The sequence below is a fragment of the Schistocerca piceifrons genome, chromosome 2 (assembly GCF_021461385.2).
Source record: "Schistocerca piceifrons isolate TAMUIC-IGC-003096 chromosome 2, iqSchPice1.1, whole genome shotgun sequence".
In the NCBI taxonomy this organism is placed as follows: domain Eukaryota; kingdom Metazoa; phylum Arthropoda; class Insecta; order Orthoptera; family Acrididae; genus Schistocerca; species Schistocerca piceifrons.
In genome coordinates this window covers 332,511,118-332,527,029 of record NC_060139.1, presented here as the reverse complement: position 1 = coordinate 332,527,029, position 15,912 = coordinate 332,511,118, and the positions used below count along the sequence as shown (strand labels likewise).

General features: G+C 39.4%; 1 protein-coding gene across 5 annotated transcripts in view; it reads right to left on the bottom strand.

Annotated features, from left to right (window-relative positions):
- Positions 1–15,912, bottom strand: part of LOC124777440 (lys-63-specific deubiquitinase BRCC36-like) — a 57,608-nt gene that overhangs the window by 27,400 nt on the left and 14,296 nt on the right. For all 5 annotated transcript variants that reach the window (XM_047252850.1, XM_047252847.1, XM_047252849.1 and 2 more), the window contains 2 exons: positions 9,630–9,837; positions 9,455–9,543 (listed from right to left, as the gene is read on the bottom strand). In XM_047252850.1, the coding sequence (XP_047108806.1) occupies positions 9,455–9,543; positions 9,630–9,798 (258 nt within the window). In that variant the 5' untranslated portion in view covers positions 9,799–9,837. The remainder of the gene's footprint in view (positions 1–9,454; positions 9,544–9,629; positions 9,838–15,912) is intronic.

The following is a 15,912-nucleotide window of genomic DNA, read 5'->3' as shown; positions in this document are numbered from 1 at the left end:
GTACTCATCTTGCAGATAATTTTTTCCGTTTCAAGTTCTTCAGATGACATCTGGCAAGAGTGAGCAATTTCATGCACTTTCAACTGGCAATCCTGCATGACCATTTTGTGCACTTTTGCAATGATTTCTGGGGTTGTGACACGTCTTGGCCGAACCACTGTGCGGATCATCATCTAAGCACTCGCGACCAAATTTAAATTCATTTGTCCTCTTGGCAGCAGTTGAATATGAAGGAGCAGAGTCCCCCAGTGTATTATGGAAATCAGCATGAATGTCCTTTGCTTTCATACCTTTCTTTACAAAGTGCTTAATTACTGCTCAAATCTCTCTTTCTTCCATCTTCACTAATCACTACACGGAAACGACAGAGCCACGTAACCGCCACAGCTCTCTTCCAATAGCACTGAAATTGTACATGTTTACAGGCAACAGTCCAATGAACATCATGTGAACAACTCGTTGCACTAGTGCTGACCTCTTGTGGTGATTCCGAGAACTTTTCAAACCACCCTCGTAGTATTGATTGCACACCTGTGTATGCATTGTCTGTTGTACAAATAAAAATTAATGTTAAACAATCCTTAACACAAGCTCCATAATTGCCTTAAAAATAGGATTGCTGTTAACTACAGAAGTATTTTAAATCTCTTGTCAACAAACAGAGCTGAATTTAAATAAGCCTAACCTCGTTAGCAATTTTTTATCTATATGACAGGGATCAGGGAACTTTATATCATTATAGTAATAATTTATTTTGGAAAAAAAACCACAGATAATTAATCTGATATATTTAACAGTTGTGCTTGAAATTTAAACTTGGCATTTACAGAACTCTAGGCATTAGTTCCTGAAGAGGGGCAGCCACCTTTTTAGAAATTGCAGGGCCACCAGTCTGAGGATGATTACCTGATCTGGCACTGCAACATTAGCTACCACGGCATTATTCGGTTGGTACTGTGAGCAGTTAAAAGCAAATGGAAACTACAGCTGAAATTTTTTTCCCAAGAGTGTGCAGCTCTACTGTATGGTTTAATGATGATGAGGTTCTTTTGGGTAAAATATTCTGAATGTAAAATAAACCTCCATTCAGATTTTCAGGCAATGATAACTCAGGAGGATGTCATAAAAAAAAAAAAAAAAAGTGGCTTTCTACATGTCAGAATATGGAATATTAGATTTCTTAATTAGGTAAGTAGGTTAAATAATTTATAAAGGAAAATGAATAGACTGACATTAAATATAATGTACAGTGGCAGGAAGAACTGGCCTACTGGTCAGATGAGTACAGGGTGGTTGTTGTTGTTGTTGTTATTGTTTTTTTCAGTCGAGATGGTTTGATGCAGCTCTCCATACTACTCTATCCTGTGCAAGGTTCTTCATCTCCCAGTACCTACTGCAATCTACATCCTTCTGAATCTGTTTAGTGTATTCACCCCTTGGTCTCCCTCTACGATTTTTACCCTCCACGCTGCCCTCCAATACTAGATTGGTGATCCCTTGATGCCTCAGAACATGTCCTACCAACCGATCCCTTCTTCTAGTCAAGTTGTGCCACAAACTTCTCTTCTCCCCAATCCTATTCAATACCTCCTCATTAGTTATGTGATCTACCTATCTAATCTTCAGCATTCTTCTGTAGCACCACATTTCGAAAACTTCTACTCTCTTCTTGTCCAAACTATTTATCGTCCATGTTTCACTTTCAGACATGGCTACACTCCATACAAATGCTTTCAGAAATGACTTCCTGACACTATACTCGATGTTAACAAATTTCTCTTCTACAGAAATGCTTTCCTTGCCATTGCCAGTCTACATTTTATGTCCTCTCTACTTTGACCACCATCAGTTATTTTGCTCCCTGAATAGCAAAACTCCTTTACTACTTTAAGTGTCTCATTTCCTAATCTAATTCCCTCAGCATCACCCGACTTAATTCGACTACGTTCCATTATCCTCGTTTTGCTTATGTTGATGTTTATCTTATACCCTCCTTTTAAGACATGGTCCATTCCGTTCAGCTGCTCTTCCAGGTCCTTTGCTGTCTCTGACAGAATTACAATGTCACTGGCGAACCTCAAAGTTTTTATTTCTTCTCCATGGATTTTAATTCCTACTCTGAATTTTTCTTTTGTTTCCTTTACTGCTTGCTCAATATACAGATTGAATAACACCGGAGATAGGCTACAACCCTGTCTCACTAACTTCCCAACCACAGCTTCCCTTTCGTGCCCATTGATTCTTATAACTGCCATCTGGTTTCTGTACAAATTGCTCCCTGTATTTTACCCCTGCCACTTTTAGAATTTGAAAGAGAGTATTCCAGTCAACATTGTCAAAAGCTTTCTGTAAGTCTACAAATGCTAGAAATGTAGGTTTGCCTTTCCTTAATCTATTTTCTAAGAGAAGTCGTAGGGTCAGTATTGCCTCACGTGTTCCAACATTTCTACGGAATCCAAACTGATCTTCCCCGAGGTCGACGTCTACCAGTTTTTCCATTCGTCTGTAAAGAATCCGCGTTAGTATTTTGCAGCTGTGACTTATTAAACTGATGGTTCGGTAATTTTCACATCTGTCAACACCTGCTTTATTTGGGATTGGAACTATTATATTCTTCTTGAAGTCTGAGGGTATTTCGCCTGTCTCATACATCTTGCTCACTAGATGGTAGAGTTTTGTTAGGCCTGGCTCTCCCAGGGCTGTCAGTAGTTCTAATGGAATGTTGTCTACTCTGCTCTGTCAAACTCTTCACGCAGTATCATATCTCCTATTTCATCTTCATGTACATTCTCTTCCATTTTTATAATATTGTCCTCAAGAACATCGCCCTTGTATAGATCCTCTATATACTCCTTCCACTTTTCTGGTTTCCCTTCTTTGCTTAGAACTGGGTTTCCATCTGCGCTCTTGATATTCATACAAGTGGATCTCTTTCTCCAAAAGGTCTCTTTAATTTTCCTGTAGGCAGTATCTATCTTACCCCTAGTGGTATGTGTCTCTACATCCTTACATTTGTCCTCTAGCCATCCCTGCTTAGCCATTTTGCACTTCCTGTCGATCTCATTTTTGGGACGTTTGTATTCCTTTTCGCCTACTTCATTTACTGCATTTTTATATTTTCTCCTTTCCTCAATTAAATTCAATATCTCTTGTGTTACCCAAGGATTTCTATTAGCCCTCATCTTTTTACCTACTTGATCCTCTGCTACCTTCACTATTTCGTCTCTCATAGCTACCCATTCTTCTTCTACTGTATTTCTTTCCCCCAATCTTGTCAGTCTTTCCCTAATGCTCTCCGTGAAGCACTCTACAGCCTCTGGTTCTTTTAGTTTATCCAGGTCCCATCTCCTCAAATTCCCAACTTTTTGCAGTTTCTTCAGTTTTAATCTACAGTTCATAACCAATAGATTGTGGTCAAAGTTCACGTCTGCCCCTGGAAATGTCTTACAATTTAAAAACCTGGTTCCTGAATCTCTGTCTTACTATTATATAATCTATCAGATACCTTCTAGTATCTCCAGGGTTCTTCCATGTATACAACCTTCTTTTATGATTCTTAAACCAAGTGTTAGTTATGATTAAGTTATGCTCTGTGCAAAATTCTACCAGGCACCTTCCTCTTTCATTTCTTGCCCCCAATCCATATTCACCTACTACATTTCCTTCTCTCCCTTTTCCTACTATCGAATTCCAGTCACCCATGACTATTAAATTTTTGCTTCCCTTCACTATTTGAATAATTTCTTTTATCTCATCATCATACACTTCATCAATCTCTTCGTCATCTGCGGAACTAGTTGGCATATAAAGTTTTACTACTGTGATAGGCGTGGGCTTCGTATCTATCTTGGCCACAATAATGCGTTCACTATGCTGTTTGTAGTAGCTTACCCGCATTCCTATATTCCTATTCATTATTAAACCGACTCCTGCATTACCCCTATTTGATTTTGTATTGATAACCCTGTATTCACCTAACCAGAAGTCTTGTTCCTCCTGCCACCGAACTTCACTAATTCCCACTATAACTTTAAACTGCCCATTTCCCTTTTTAAATTTTCTAACCTACCTGCCCAATTAAGGGATCTGACATTCCACGCTCCGATTCGTAGAACGGCAGTTTTCTTTCTCCTGATAACAACGTCGTCCTGAGTAGTCCCCGCCTGGAGATCCGAATGGGGGACTATTTTACCTCCGGAATATTTTACCCAAGAGGACGCCATCATCATTTAACCATACAGTAAAGATGCATATCCTCGGGAGTACAGGGTTATAAATACAAAATCAAATACACAAATGCATACGTGCATCTGACAGTGAATAAGAATGTAGGAATGCAATTAAGCTATTATGAACAGCATAGCGAATGCATTATTTCAGCCAAGACTGACACAAAGTCTACACCCAACTTTATGTGCCAAACACCTCTGTATATAACAAAGAGACTGAAATAATGTACAATGAGATAAAAGAAATTATTCAGGTAGTTTTGAGAGATGCAAAAATATAATTTTGATGGCCAACTGGAATTCAATAGTGGGAAAAGAAAGAGAAGAAAAACATGGACTCAGTGCAAGGAATAAAAGGGGAAGCCACCATGTAGAATTTTGGACAGAGCATAAATTAATCATTGCAAACAACAATGTAGGAAAAGACAGATTGCTACTTACTGTAACTAAGACACATTAAGTTGCAGACAGGCACAATTAAAAGGTACAAAGTTTTCAGCTACAGCCTTCATCAGTAAAAGGGAGACACACATCTTTCATAGACACAAGCAAGCACACCTCATGCACACATCACTACCAACTCCAGCATCTCTGGCCGGAATGCAACTATCACGTGGGATGCAAGCAGTAATCTGGAGGGGGCAGGGAAGAGGAAGGGAGGTTGTGGGGCGGGGACGTGGGGAAGAAATGAGCAAAAAAGGAGATGAACGTGAAAAGTCAGGCAGATGCATTGGCAGAGGTCAGCAAATAGATATGATGAGAGGTGAGAATGGGGAGATGACAGGACAGATGGGATGGAAGCTGTTGGGTGGCGGGTGTTGAGACAGTAAGTTACTCTATGTTGATGCCGGGATAATTACAGGATGAAGAATGTGTTTTAAGGATAACTCCCATGCACGATGTAAAGAAAAGCTGTTGGTGGAGGGTAGTGAAGCAGCTATTGAAATCAAGTATGTGATGTTCAGCTGTATGTTGTGCCACAGGGTGGTCAACTTTGCTCTTGGCCACAATTTGGCAGTGGCTGTTCACTTGATTTCAACACATCTGCCCGTCTTTTCCTGTTCCTCTCCTTTTCACCCCACCTCCATGTTCCAAAACACCTGGCGCTGTACCTGCTAGCATTCTACCCCTGCACACTCCACCAGACGGTGCTCACCTCTCTCTGCCCACCCATACACTACTATCCCTTCCCCCTACCCCTCCAGATTGCTGGTTGCATCCCACATGACAGTTGCATTCAGGCCTGAGATATTGGAGTTGGCAGTCATATGTACAGTACATGAGGTGTGCTTGCTTGTGTGCACGAATGGTGTGTGTCTCTCTTTTACTGATGAAGGCTGTGGCAGAATGCTTTATGTAAGTGTCTTAATTGCGCCTGTCTGCTAGTCAATGTGTCTTCTTTACGGTAAGTAGCAATCTGTCTTTTCCTACTAAGCTGATATTCCTACCTGGAGGTTCAATTGTTTAATCATTGGAAACACTTAGTTTAAGGATCATTAAATAACACTGTATACTTGGAAGGGACCAAGAGACACAGAAAAGTTTCAGATTGATTATACAATGGCAAGATACAGATTTCAAAATGAGATTTCTAACTGTAAGATATTTTCAGGGACAGATGTGGACTCTGACCATAATTTATTTGAAAACTTAAGGAATTGCATAAAGGTAGGAAATTAAGGAGATGGGACCTGGACAAGTTAAAAGAGCCAAATATTACTGAGAGTTTCAAGAGGGAATTAGGCAATATTTGACTGAAACAGGGGATGGGAATACACTAAAAGATGAATGGATTAGCACCGAGAGATGAAATAGTGAAGATAGCAGAGGATCAGACAACCACAAAACATATCCTTTAATAACACAGCAGATACTGAATTTAATTCATGAATGAAGAAAATATAAAAATGCAAAGCATGCAAAAGAAATACACAAGTCTAAAAAATGAGATTGAGAGAAAGTGCAAACTGGTTAAGCAGGTGTAGTTTCAGGACACATGCACAGCTGTGGAAGTATACATGTTTATGGGAAGGATAGATGCCATCCATAGGAAACTTAAACATACAGTTGGAGGAAAAGAGAATCAGCTGTATGATGATAGGCCACTAATAAGGAAAGAAGAGAAAGTTGATATTTGGATGGAATATAAAAAAAGGGCTTTATACAGGAAATGGACTTGGGGGCACAGGAAGTAAATGAAGATGAGATGAAAGATACTACACTGCAAGAATAATTTGGAAGAGCACTGAAAGACATAAATCAAATCAAAGCTCCCCGAGTAGACAACATTTCCACAGAATTACTGAGCTCCTTGGCAGACAAGGCTATACATTAGACACACAAAATACCATCAAACTTTGAGAACATGAATTCCAGTAAAAGGCAGGTACTGACGGGTGTGAATGTTACCAATATCAGTTAAATAAGTCATGGATGAAAAGTACTGAGGTGAATTATTTACAGAGGAATGGAGAAACTGCTAGAGCCAGGGAAAAATTAGTTCCGGAGAATCTTAGAAGATAGATTTATGAAAGGCAAACCTATGTTTGTAACATTTGTACATTTAGAGAAGGATTTTGAGAGTGATGATTGGACAACACTCTTTGAAATTCTAAAGGTGTCTGGGATAAAAAAATAAGAAACAAAAGATTATGCACAATTGCACAGAAACCAGAATGAAGTTATAAGAGTATAGGGACATAAAAAGGAACCAGCAGATGAGAAGGGACTGAGACAAGTTTGTAGCTATTCCCAACATTATTCAATCTATACGCTGAGCAGGATGTGAAGATGAAATTCAGGAAAGGAATTACAGTTCAAGCAGATGAAATAAAAACACTGAGGTTTACTGAAGCAAAGGATTTGGAAGAACTGTTCAACAGAATGGCTAGGGCTACAAAGAGATTATGAGATGAATATCAACTAAAGTACAGCAAAGGTAATGGAATGTAGACAAATTAAATCAGGCAATGCTGATGGAATTAGATTATACAATGAGACACTGAATGTAGTAGATGTATTTTGCTATTTGGATAGGAAAATAAGTGACAACAGCCAAAGTATGGAGGGGTAAAACATTACAATGGGCCGTCCACATTCTAAGTGCAAAGCCTGTTGTGGGCAGTCATGAAAATGTAAGATAATGCAACAGCTGATTTTTATTGCCAATAATGTAATGATATTTTTATTTTGATTGCTGGAGAAATATTAACTATTTAATGTAACAACTTTAATGTACAAGGTGCTAGCAGAAACAAATACACACCAACACACAATAAGTTGTTTAACACAGAGCTTTCATTAATTGCTTTTCTGAACATTGGCCTTTGCAATACTCTCAATGCAACTAAACAGAAAATAATGGAAAATTAAACTATCAGCTCCGAAACTAGAATAGATCTCTGGCTATACTACAGATCAGTCAGTCACCCACACATAAAATTCAACCACCGAGACAAAATCACTAACAACATTCAAACACAGACAATGCTACAAATTTTGATTGTGGTGACAAAATTATGAGAATTACTGATGTGTGAAGAGCCCTTTCTTCTTTTTTCATTCTTCATTATCTGCTTACAGGAGTTTTTTTCATTAATTTATACAACCCTTTTTAACTGTCTGTGTTAAAATATAGTGTTTTACATATCAATAACAGAAACATCAATATACATCAAAAGCAGAGTGTGAAGGAAAGACCATCCAAAAACACCATTCTTATGTTAGTGGCATGAATACATTAGCAATTAACAGCTGTTTGTTGGATACATCATATCCTCCCAATGGATGCTGCCAACTTGTTAGAGAGAGTTGTGCAAACATCTTTGCTTTAAACCACGAACAAAAGCAACTTGTGAATGGCCCTTTGTACAGTTTGGCTGTACGGAGGATGTAAAATGTAGAACAGAAATGGCAAGAAAAAAAATTTCTGAAAGAGACAATTTGTTGATATCAAATACAGATTAATATGCTAGGCAGCTCTTTTCTGAGGGTATTTGTCTGGAATGTTGCCTTATATCAAAGTGAAACACAGCTACAAGGCAGCGCAGGCAACAAGAGAATAGAAGCTTTACAAGTATGGTGCTACCTAAGAATGCTAAACATTAGATGCACAGATTGAATAACTGATGATGAGATAGAGAACAGAACTGGAGAGAAAAGAAATTTGTGGCATAACTTGACTAAAAGAAGGGATCAGTTGACAGGACACATTCTGAGACATCAGCGAGTCATAAATTTGGCAATGGATGGAAGTATAGGGGTAAAAATTGTAGAGAGAGTCCAAGGTTCAAATAAAGTGAGCACGTTCAAATGGTTGGTTGGTTGCAGTTACTATGCACAAATGGAGAGTTTTGCACAGGATTAGCTAGTGTTTAGAGCTGTATAAAACTGTTCTTTGGACTGAAGATGACGACGGTGATTGTGACAATGAAGAAAACAACAAAGAAAATGACAACATGCAAATGTTGCCACACAAGTAAAGAATGGAGATGTCACCATAGCTTAGCAAAAATATTTGGAAATTTGTGAAAGAGCATACACTACCATACTCTTAGCTCAACAGAACGTAAAAAAACAACTGACAAACTACAATAGCACACCAACTCCCACAATCATACCTTAGGTATTTTGGAGGGACCCAGAAAATTTTGGTCCTGTGTAAACATGCTTATTATATCAAAAGCTTCTCCCAACTTATTTGATCTTTCAATGCCTAAACAGAAGACAAGAAAAGGACAGCTGAAATCATAGATATTCAATCTGAAACAAACATGCACTTGTACAGGGAGACAGTATTAACGTATCTGACTGCTGCATAAATTGTTAAATCTGAGTCATAGAAAGAAATGTACATATGATGTAGAGAAGAAGTTAAAATTGTTGAAAGCTAATCGCACACATGGCAAGCAGCTATAAAGAAATGGAAAAGAGTACAAGTGGATGTTATTTATTAGAATAATAAAAGAGCAGAAAACAAAATTATGGGTAAGTACCATTAATGTATGTGTGCTGTAAGAGTTTACAGATTATTATTTGTTTGGATATAATGATGAAACAGGGACAAAAGTGAACAGGCAAATTCACTATCCTCCTATTCCTGAAATGCATTTAACACCGTGCCCACAGATGACAGACAATGGCTATATGTGTGCGAGCTGACCATGTGTGAACCTGTGTCAATGTTTGTCTCTAATTCACATTGCATGGAATTAAAATATTCGTACCTTTGATGACTTATCTTCATTGAAAACAGAAATTATTACTCCCACAAAACCTGGATCCATGACCTGGTACATTGATTGTGTTTGCACATCTGAAACAAATACCATGCTAAAAGGACTACTACAATTAAGTGATGTATTCAATTAAACCATATGAATGACTGAATTATTGTCTTACCCACATGAGATGGCCATACTGTAATATGAGGATGAGAGTGGTACCAACCAATTACTCTCATTGGCTGGTTTAACTGGCCAGCCAACTTTTCAGCAAGGTTTGATGCATTTGACAATTGTTCTGGAGAAATTTCCACTCTGTCACGCCGTTTATCTGACCGCCTCAGCATTGCAACAGCTGAAATGTGTGCTACTTTGTGTGAATCAATCTGTGGAATGAAAATTTCAAGTTTCACTTTCTGCAACATATCTGCCATTGGAATATTACTTGTCCCTGTGATACAAAGTGATCTTGACTTCTACTGAATTACTGTCTCAAACTTAAATTTCACAACACAGTTATGTACTGCTACATATAGGCAATAACATTCCCATTCATATGAACATTACTTTAAATTAGTTGTATTCAACAGATAACACAAAGTGTGTCACTAGGATTTGGAAAGAACCCTTGGATGTACATTTTACTTAAGTGCAATACAATAACTGCAAAACTTAAGGTTTTCATGGTCACTTTCTGACAAATTGCCTGTTGTCTGCTATCTCAAGTTCTTTGGCCAACGATTGACCGGTGATTTTTCTGATGTTTTGCCAACACGAGTAGCTGGCACTGTCAAATCGTCATCCTCCATTGCTGGTGGTAGATTTGAGTTGAGCTCATGGCTGCAGATTATCTGTACCTGGCAGCCAATGTCCAAGGGATGCCACTGTCCAATTCTGGGAATATACTAAATATTACATACATGTGGAAAAATCTATGCTGGAATGAGTGGACAATCAATCAGCACCAGGGACACGTAACATAAGCAGCACTGCAGGTCAGGGCAAATGGAGAAATTGCTGTGGCAGAGCACACACTGTTTGAGACCAACCACATAATAAAATTCCCTGATATGGAAGTTCTTGCTAGAGAGAAGTGCTATAACACCCATTCGTTCTGGGAAGCTATGAAATCCACAAACATGGCAATAGCTTCAACAAGAAAGAGCAAAGTCTGAAAATGAATAGATCCTGGATTACTGTGTTGCAACAAATGACTGTTGGAGGTAGCAAGGGAAAAAAACGCAGTGGTGATGACCACAGAAAAGCCCCTGGGCTTTGGTGTGCCAGGTGTAATCTGCAGCCATGAGCTTAACTCCAGTCCATCATTAGCAATGGAGGTTGACACTTTGATAATGCCAGCCATTCATTCATTCTGGTGCAACATTACAAAAATCCTCAAATATCAGCCAAAAACCTGAAACTGAAGTCAAGAGGCAATTTGACAATGAAATGACTTCAAATTGTGAAATACTGTTCTATTAATAACAACAACAACACATTGTTCAACATCAAATGATTTTGAATATGGCCTAGGTTGGCAAAGGCACAGTTTTTGCAAAACCTTTTGCATTTGCTTCAGCTTGGCACAGGACACAACAGGGTTCCCAAAATATAAAGTTTCACTAGCTCAGAATCAGTTCTGGTGACTGACAGCATCTTGAACTTATTGGTTACAGGGATGCGTATAATATCTTGAGTCTTATGTGGTCCCTGCCTCCCTTCTACACGGACCCTAGACCTAGCACTGACATGACACACACAGTCAAGTGGATGAGTAATGATACGTCCTGTACTTCCTGTAGAGTAGACAGCATCCACACCAGAGGATAACACTTGCTGGTACATTGTCTATTCTAGACCTCCCAACACATCGACTCACAGCAGCATCAAACTATATGACTGAAGTCAGGGTGATTTCCAGCTGCTCTTAAAGAGCAACAAACTCATACTGAGCCCAATAACAGCATTCATAGTGGGGCTTCAGAGTATGTGAGTATTATGTCATTACAAGGCAGTGGCTGATGATAGAACCACAAGAATGTAACATGCTGACGACACTCTCTTGCCAGTATCTTCATGTGTTCATTCCGTGCCAACTGAAAATCAGTATTCATCCATAAAAACTTTAGTTTGCTACATAGTCTATAGATTTATCATTTCTGCTTAAAGATATTGAGTTGTTCTCGCTCTTTAAGTTGAAACTAATACTATTTATTTTCTTTGTGATCAATGTTAATTTATTACATGCTGCTCAATAGTACACACTGTGAACTTCATGAAACAAAACAAAAATAAACAAATAAATAAAAATACAGTAGGCCCTGTCACTACAATTGATCAACTCATATAAATAGCTAGATTTAACAATTTTGTAGTAAAATGTAAATGTCATGCGACTAGGGCCTCCTGTCGAGTAGACTGGTCGCCGGGTGCAAGTCTTTCGATTGGACACCACTTCAGCGACTTGGGTGTCAATGGGGATGAAATGATGATTGGAACAACACAACACCCAGTCCCTGAGCAGAGAAAATCTCTGACCCAGCCAGGAATCGAACCCGGGTCCTTAGGATTGATATTCTGTTGCGCTGACCAGGCAGCTACTGGGGGCGGACAATTCTGTAGTGATATGAAATAAATGTTCACATAGGCTCAGCAGTAGGTAAAGCAGGTGACATACACTGGTTTACTGATAGCATACAAGGGAAATACCGTCAGTCCACACAGGAGACTGCTTACAAGACACTTGTGTGACACATCCTAGAATATTTCGCAAAAGTGTGGGATGTGTATCAAATAGAACAAACAGATGATATCCTGTATACAGAGGACAGCACTTCTCACACAAAAGCTAAGTTGTTCAACAGTCTTTTTGTTGTGCCTGTATGCAATTCAACATCTCAAATATATGGTGAGTAGCAGCCTATTCATTCTTAATATTGCCATTATTCCATCCTGGATTTTCCATTGTTTGACTATCCAAACAGCACAAAACATGGAAAAAAATTTATCACTGATAATACGAGACCTCCTAATTGAGGAGACAAATGAAATCCTCAAGGATCTACATCCATCAGGTGCCGATGCACACTGCAGAGAAAATGTGGGGTGGGTGGTTTGGGGAGTAAAGGGACCAAACTACAGGGTCATTAGTCCCTTTTCCCCGTATTCAAACAGGTCTCAGGTTAGAAACATTCCCAAAAGGAGTCAGAGAAAGCAAAAGGCATAAAACTAACTGGGAACCACACTGAAAGAAAAAATGAAAGAAGCTAGCACAAAGGGGGAAACATACATTAAAAGGAAAAATGTAGTGGAAGGTATTAAAATAATATAGCAGATGACCTGTGCTGGCTGATTGCAAAAATAAAAAAGGGTGAGCCAGCCATTCTGCAACACACTAAAATCTCCAGCCCAAAAGACAAGGGTAGAGGAACACAGATAGGGAAAATACGAACACCAGGGCAAACAAACAGCAAAGAAAGGGCGAGGAAGAGTTCATGATAACAAATAGTTTATTTGGAGTACTGAGGGTGCACTATTCAGTACCAAAGATCCTGAAAACTTTACAGCGTGACCGATAGGAGATCAGTCTCTGGTGGGCCAATCTCCAAAGCTGTTTTACCGGTAGGCTGTAGGCCTGTCAGCAAATTCATTACCTGGGATCCCGACATGCCCTGGGACCCAAATGAAGGACACTGAACATCCACTGTTTCTGAGGCCCTAAAGATACTTCTGGATAGTCATTATCAAAGGATGGTAAGAGAAGCACTGGTCGAGAGCTTGCAGGCTGCTTCAGGAGTCACTACAGGTGACTAAAGCCTCACCTGTCAGGAGCGGATATGCTCAAGAGTGCAAGAGATGCCTACCAACTCTGTAGTGAAAACACTGCAGCCATCCTGCAAAGAGCGCTGTTCAGTATGTCAAGCATGAGTGCAAGCAAAGCCATCATGACCATTGACCATCAAGCCATTGGTGTAGACTATTTCTAAACCCTGGAACTCATCGAGAATAGAAAATAATTGCCAGCAGAGGGCCTCAGGTGGAACTGAGCCATTTGGGCCTTGCAATAGGTCCAGACAAAGCTGAAGCCGAGGCACGGACCATGGAGGCATAAGTGAGTAGATCAACAGGAAAGGTGGTAGAGGGAAAGTAGTAGTAGTAGTAGTAGTAGTAGTAGTAGTAGTAGTAGTAGTAGTAGTAGTTGTTGTTGTTGTTGTTGTGGTCTTCAGTCCTGAGATGGTTTGATGCAGCTCTCCATGCTACTCCATCCTGTGCAAACTTCTTCATCTCCAAGTACCTACTGCAATCTACATCCTTCTGAATCTGCTTAGTGTATTCATCCCTTGGTCTCCCTCTACGATTTTTACCCTCCACGCTGCCCTCCAATGCTAAATTTGTGATCCCTTGATGCCTCAGAACATGTCCTACCAACCAGTCCCTTCTTCTTGTCAAGTTGTGCCACAAACTCCTCCCCAATTCAGTTGAATACCTCCTCATTAGTTATGTGGTCTACCCATCTAATCTTCAGCATTCTTCTGTAGCACCACATTTCAAAAGCTTCTATTCCCTTCTTGTCCAAACTATTTATTGTCCATGTTTCACTTTCAGACATGGCTACACTCCATACAAAAACTTTCAGAAACGACTTCCTGACACTATACTCGATGATAACAAATTTCTCTTCTTCAGAAATGCTTTCCTTGCCATTGCCAGTCTACATTTTATGTCCTCTCTACTTTGACCATCATCAGTTATTTTGCTCCCCGAATAGCAAAACTCCTTTACTACTTTAAGTGTCTCATTTCCTAATCTAATTCCCTCAGCATCACCCAACTTAATTCGATTACGTTCCATTATCCTCGTTTTGCTTTTGTTGATGTTCATCTTATATCCTCCTTTTAAGACACTGTCCATTCTGTTCAACTGCTCTTCTAAGTCCTTTGCTGTCTCTGACAGAATTACAATGTCATCGGCGAACCTCAAAGTTTTTATTTCTTCTCCATGGATTTTAATTTCTACTCTGAATTTTTCAATTGTTTCCTTTACTGCTTGCTCAATATACAGACTGAATAACATCGGAGATAGGCTACAACCCTGTCTCACTAACTTCCCAACCACAGCTTCCCTTTCATGCCCATTGATTCTTATAACTGCCATCTGGTTTCTGAACAAATTGCTCCCTGTATTTTACCCCTGCCACTTTTAGAATTTGAAAGAGAGTATTCCAGTCAACATTGTCAAAAGCTTTCTGTAAGTCTACACATGCTAGAAACGTAGGTTTGCCTTTCCTTAATCTATTTTCTAAGAGAAGTCGTGGGGTCAGTATTGCCTCAAGTGTTCCAACATTTCTACGGAATCCAAAATGATCTTCCCCGAGGTCAGCTTCTACCAGTTTTTCCATTCGTCTGTAAGGAATTCGCGTTAGTATTTTGCAACTGTGACTTATTAAACTGATAGTTCAGTAATTTTCACATCTGTCAACAGTGTTTTCTTTGGGATTGGAATTATTATATTCTTCTTGAAGTCTGAGGGTATTTCGCCTGTTTCATACATCTTGCTCACTAGATGGTAGAGTTTTGTTAGGCCTGGCTCTCCCAGGGCTGTCAGTAGTTGTAATGTAAAGTTGTCTACTCCCGGGGCCTTGTTTTGACTTAGGTCTTTCGGTGCTCTGTCAAACTCTTCACGCTGTATCATATCTCCTATTTCATCTTCATGTACATTCTCTTCCATTTTTATAATATTGTCCTCAAGAACATCGCCCTTGTATAGATCCTCTATATGCTCCTTCCACCTTTCTAGTTTCCCTTCTTTGCTTAGAACTGGGTTTCCATCTGAGCTCTTGATATTCATGCAAGTGGTTCTCTTTTCTCCAAAGGTCTCTTTAATTTTCTTGTAGGCAGCATCTATCTTACCCCTAGTGATATACACCTCTACGTCCTTACATCTGTCCTCTGGCCATCCCTGCTTAGCCATTTTGCACTTCCTATCGATCTCGTTTTTGAGGCGTTTGTATTCCTTTTTGCCTGCTTCATTTACTGCGTTTTTATATTTTCTCCTTTCCTCAATTAAATTCAATATTTCTTCTGTTATCCAAGGATTTCTACTAGCCCTTGTCTTTTTACCTACTTGATCCTCTGCTGCCTTCACTACTTCATCCTTCAGAGCTACCCATTCTTCTTCTACTGTATTTCTTTCCCCCATTCCTGTCAATTGTTCCCTTATGCTCTCCCTGAAATTCTGTACAACCTCTGGTTTAGAGGGAAAGTGTTGAGTGCCATAAGATGTAACTGGACACGGACTGCAATTGGAATCCTCAATCTGGGCTGCCGGTGCGTGAGATGAATCGCTGTGTTAAGCCAAAAGGAGACAATAATCAGGATTTTTTAAAATTTTATTATGGTTTTAGGGTGCAAAACTGCTACGGTCATAAGTAACCATTCTGTGGCTTAGTGAAGGTTAAAAAA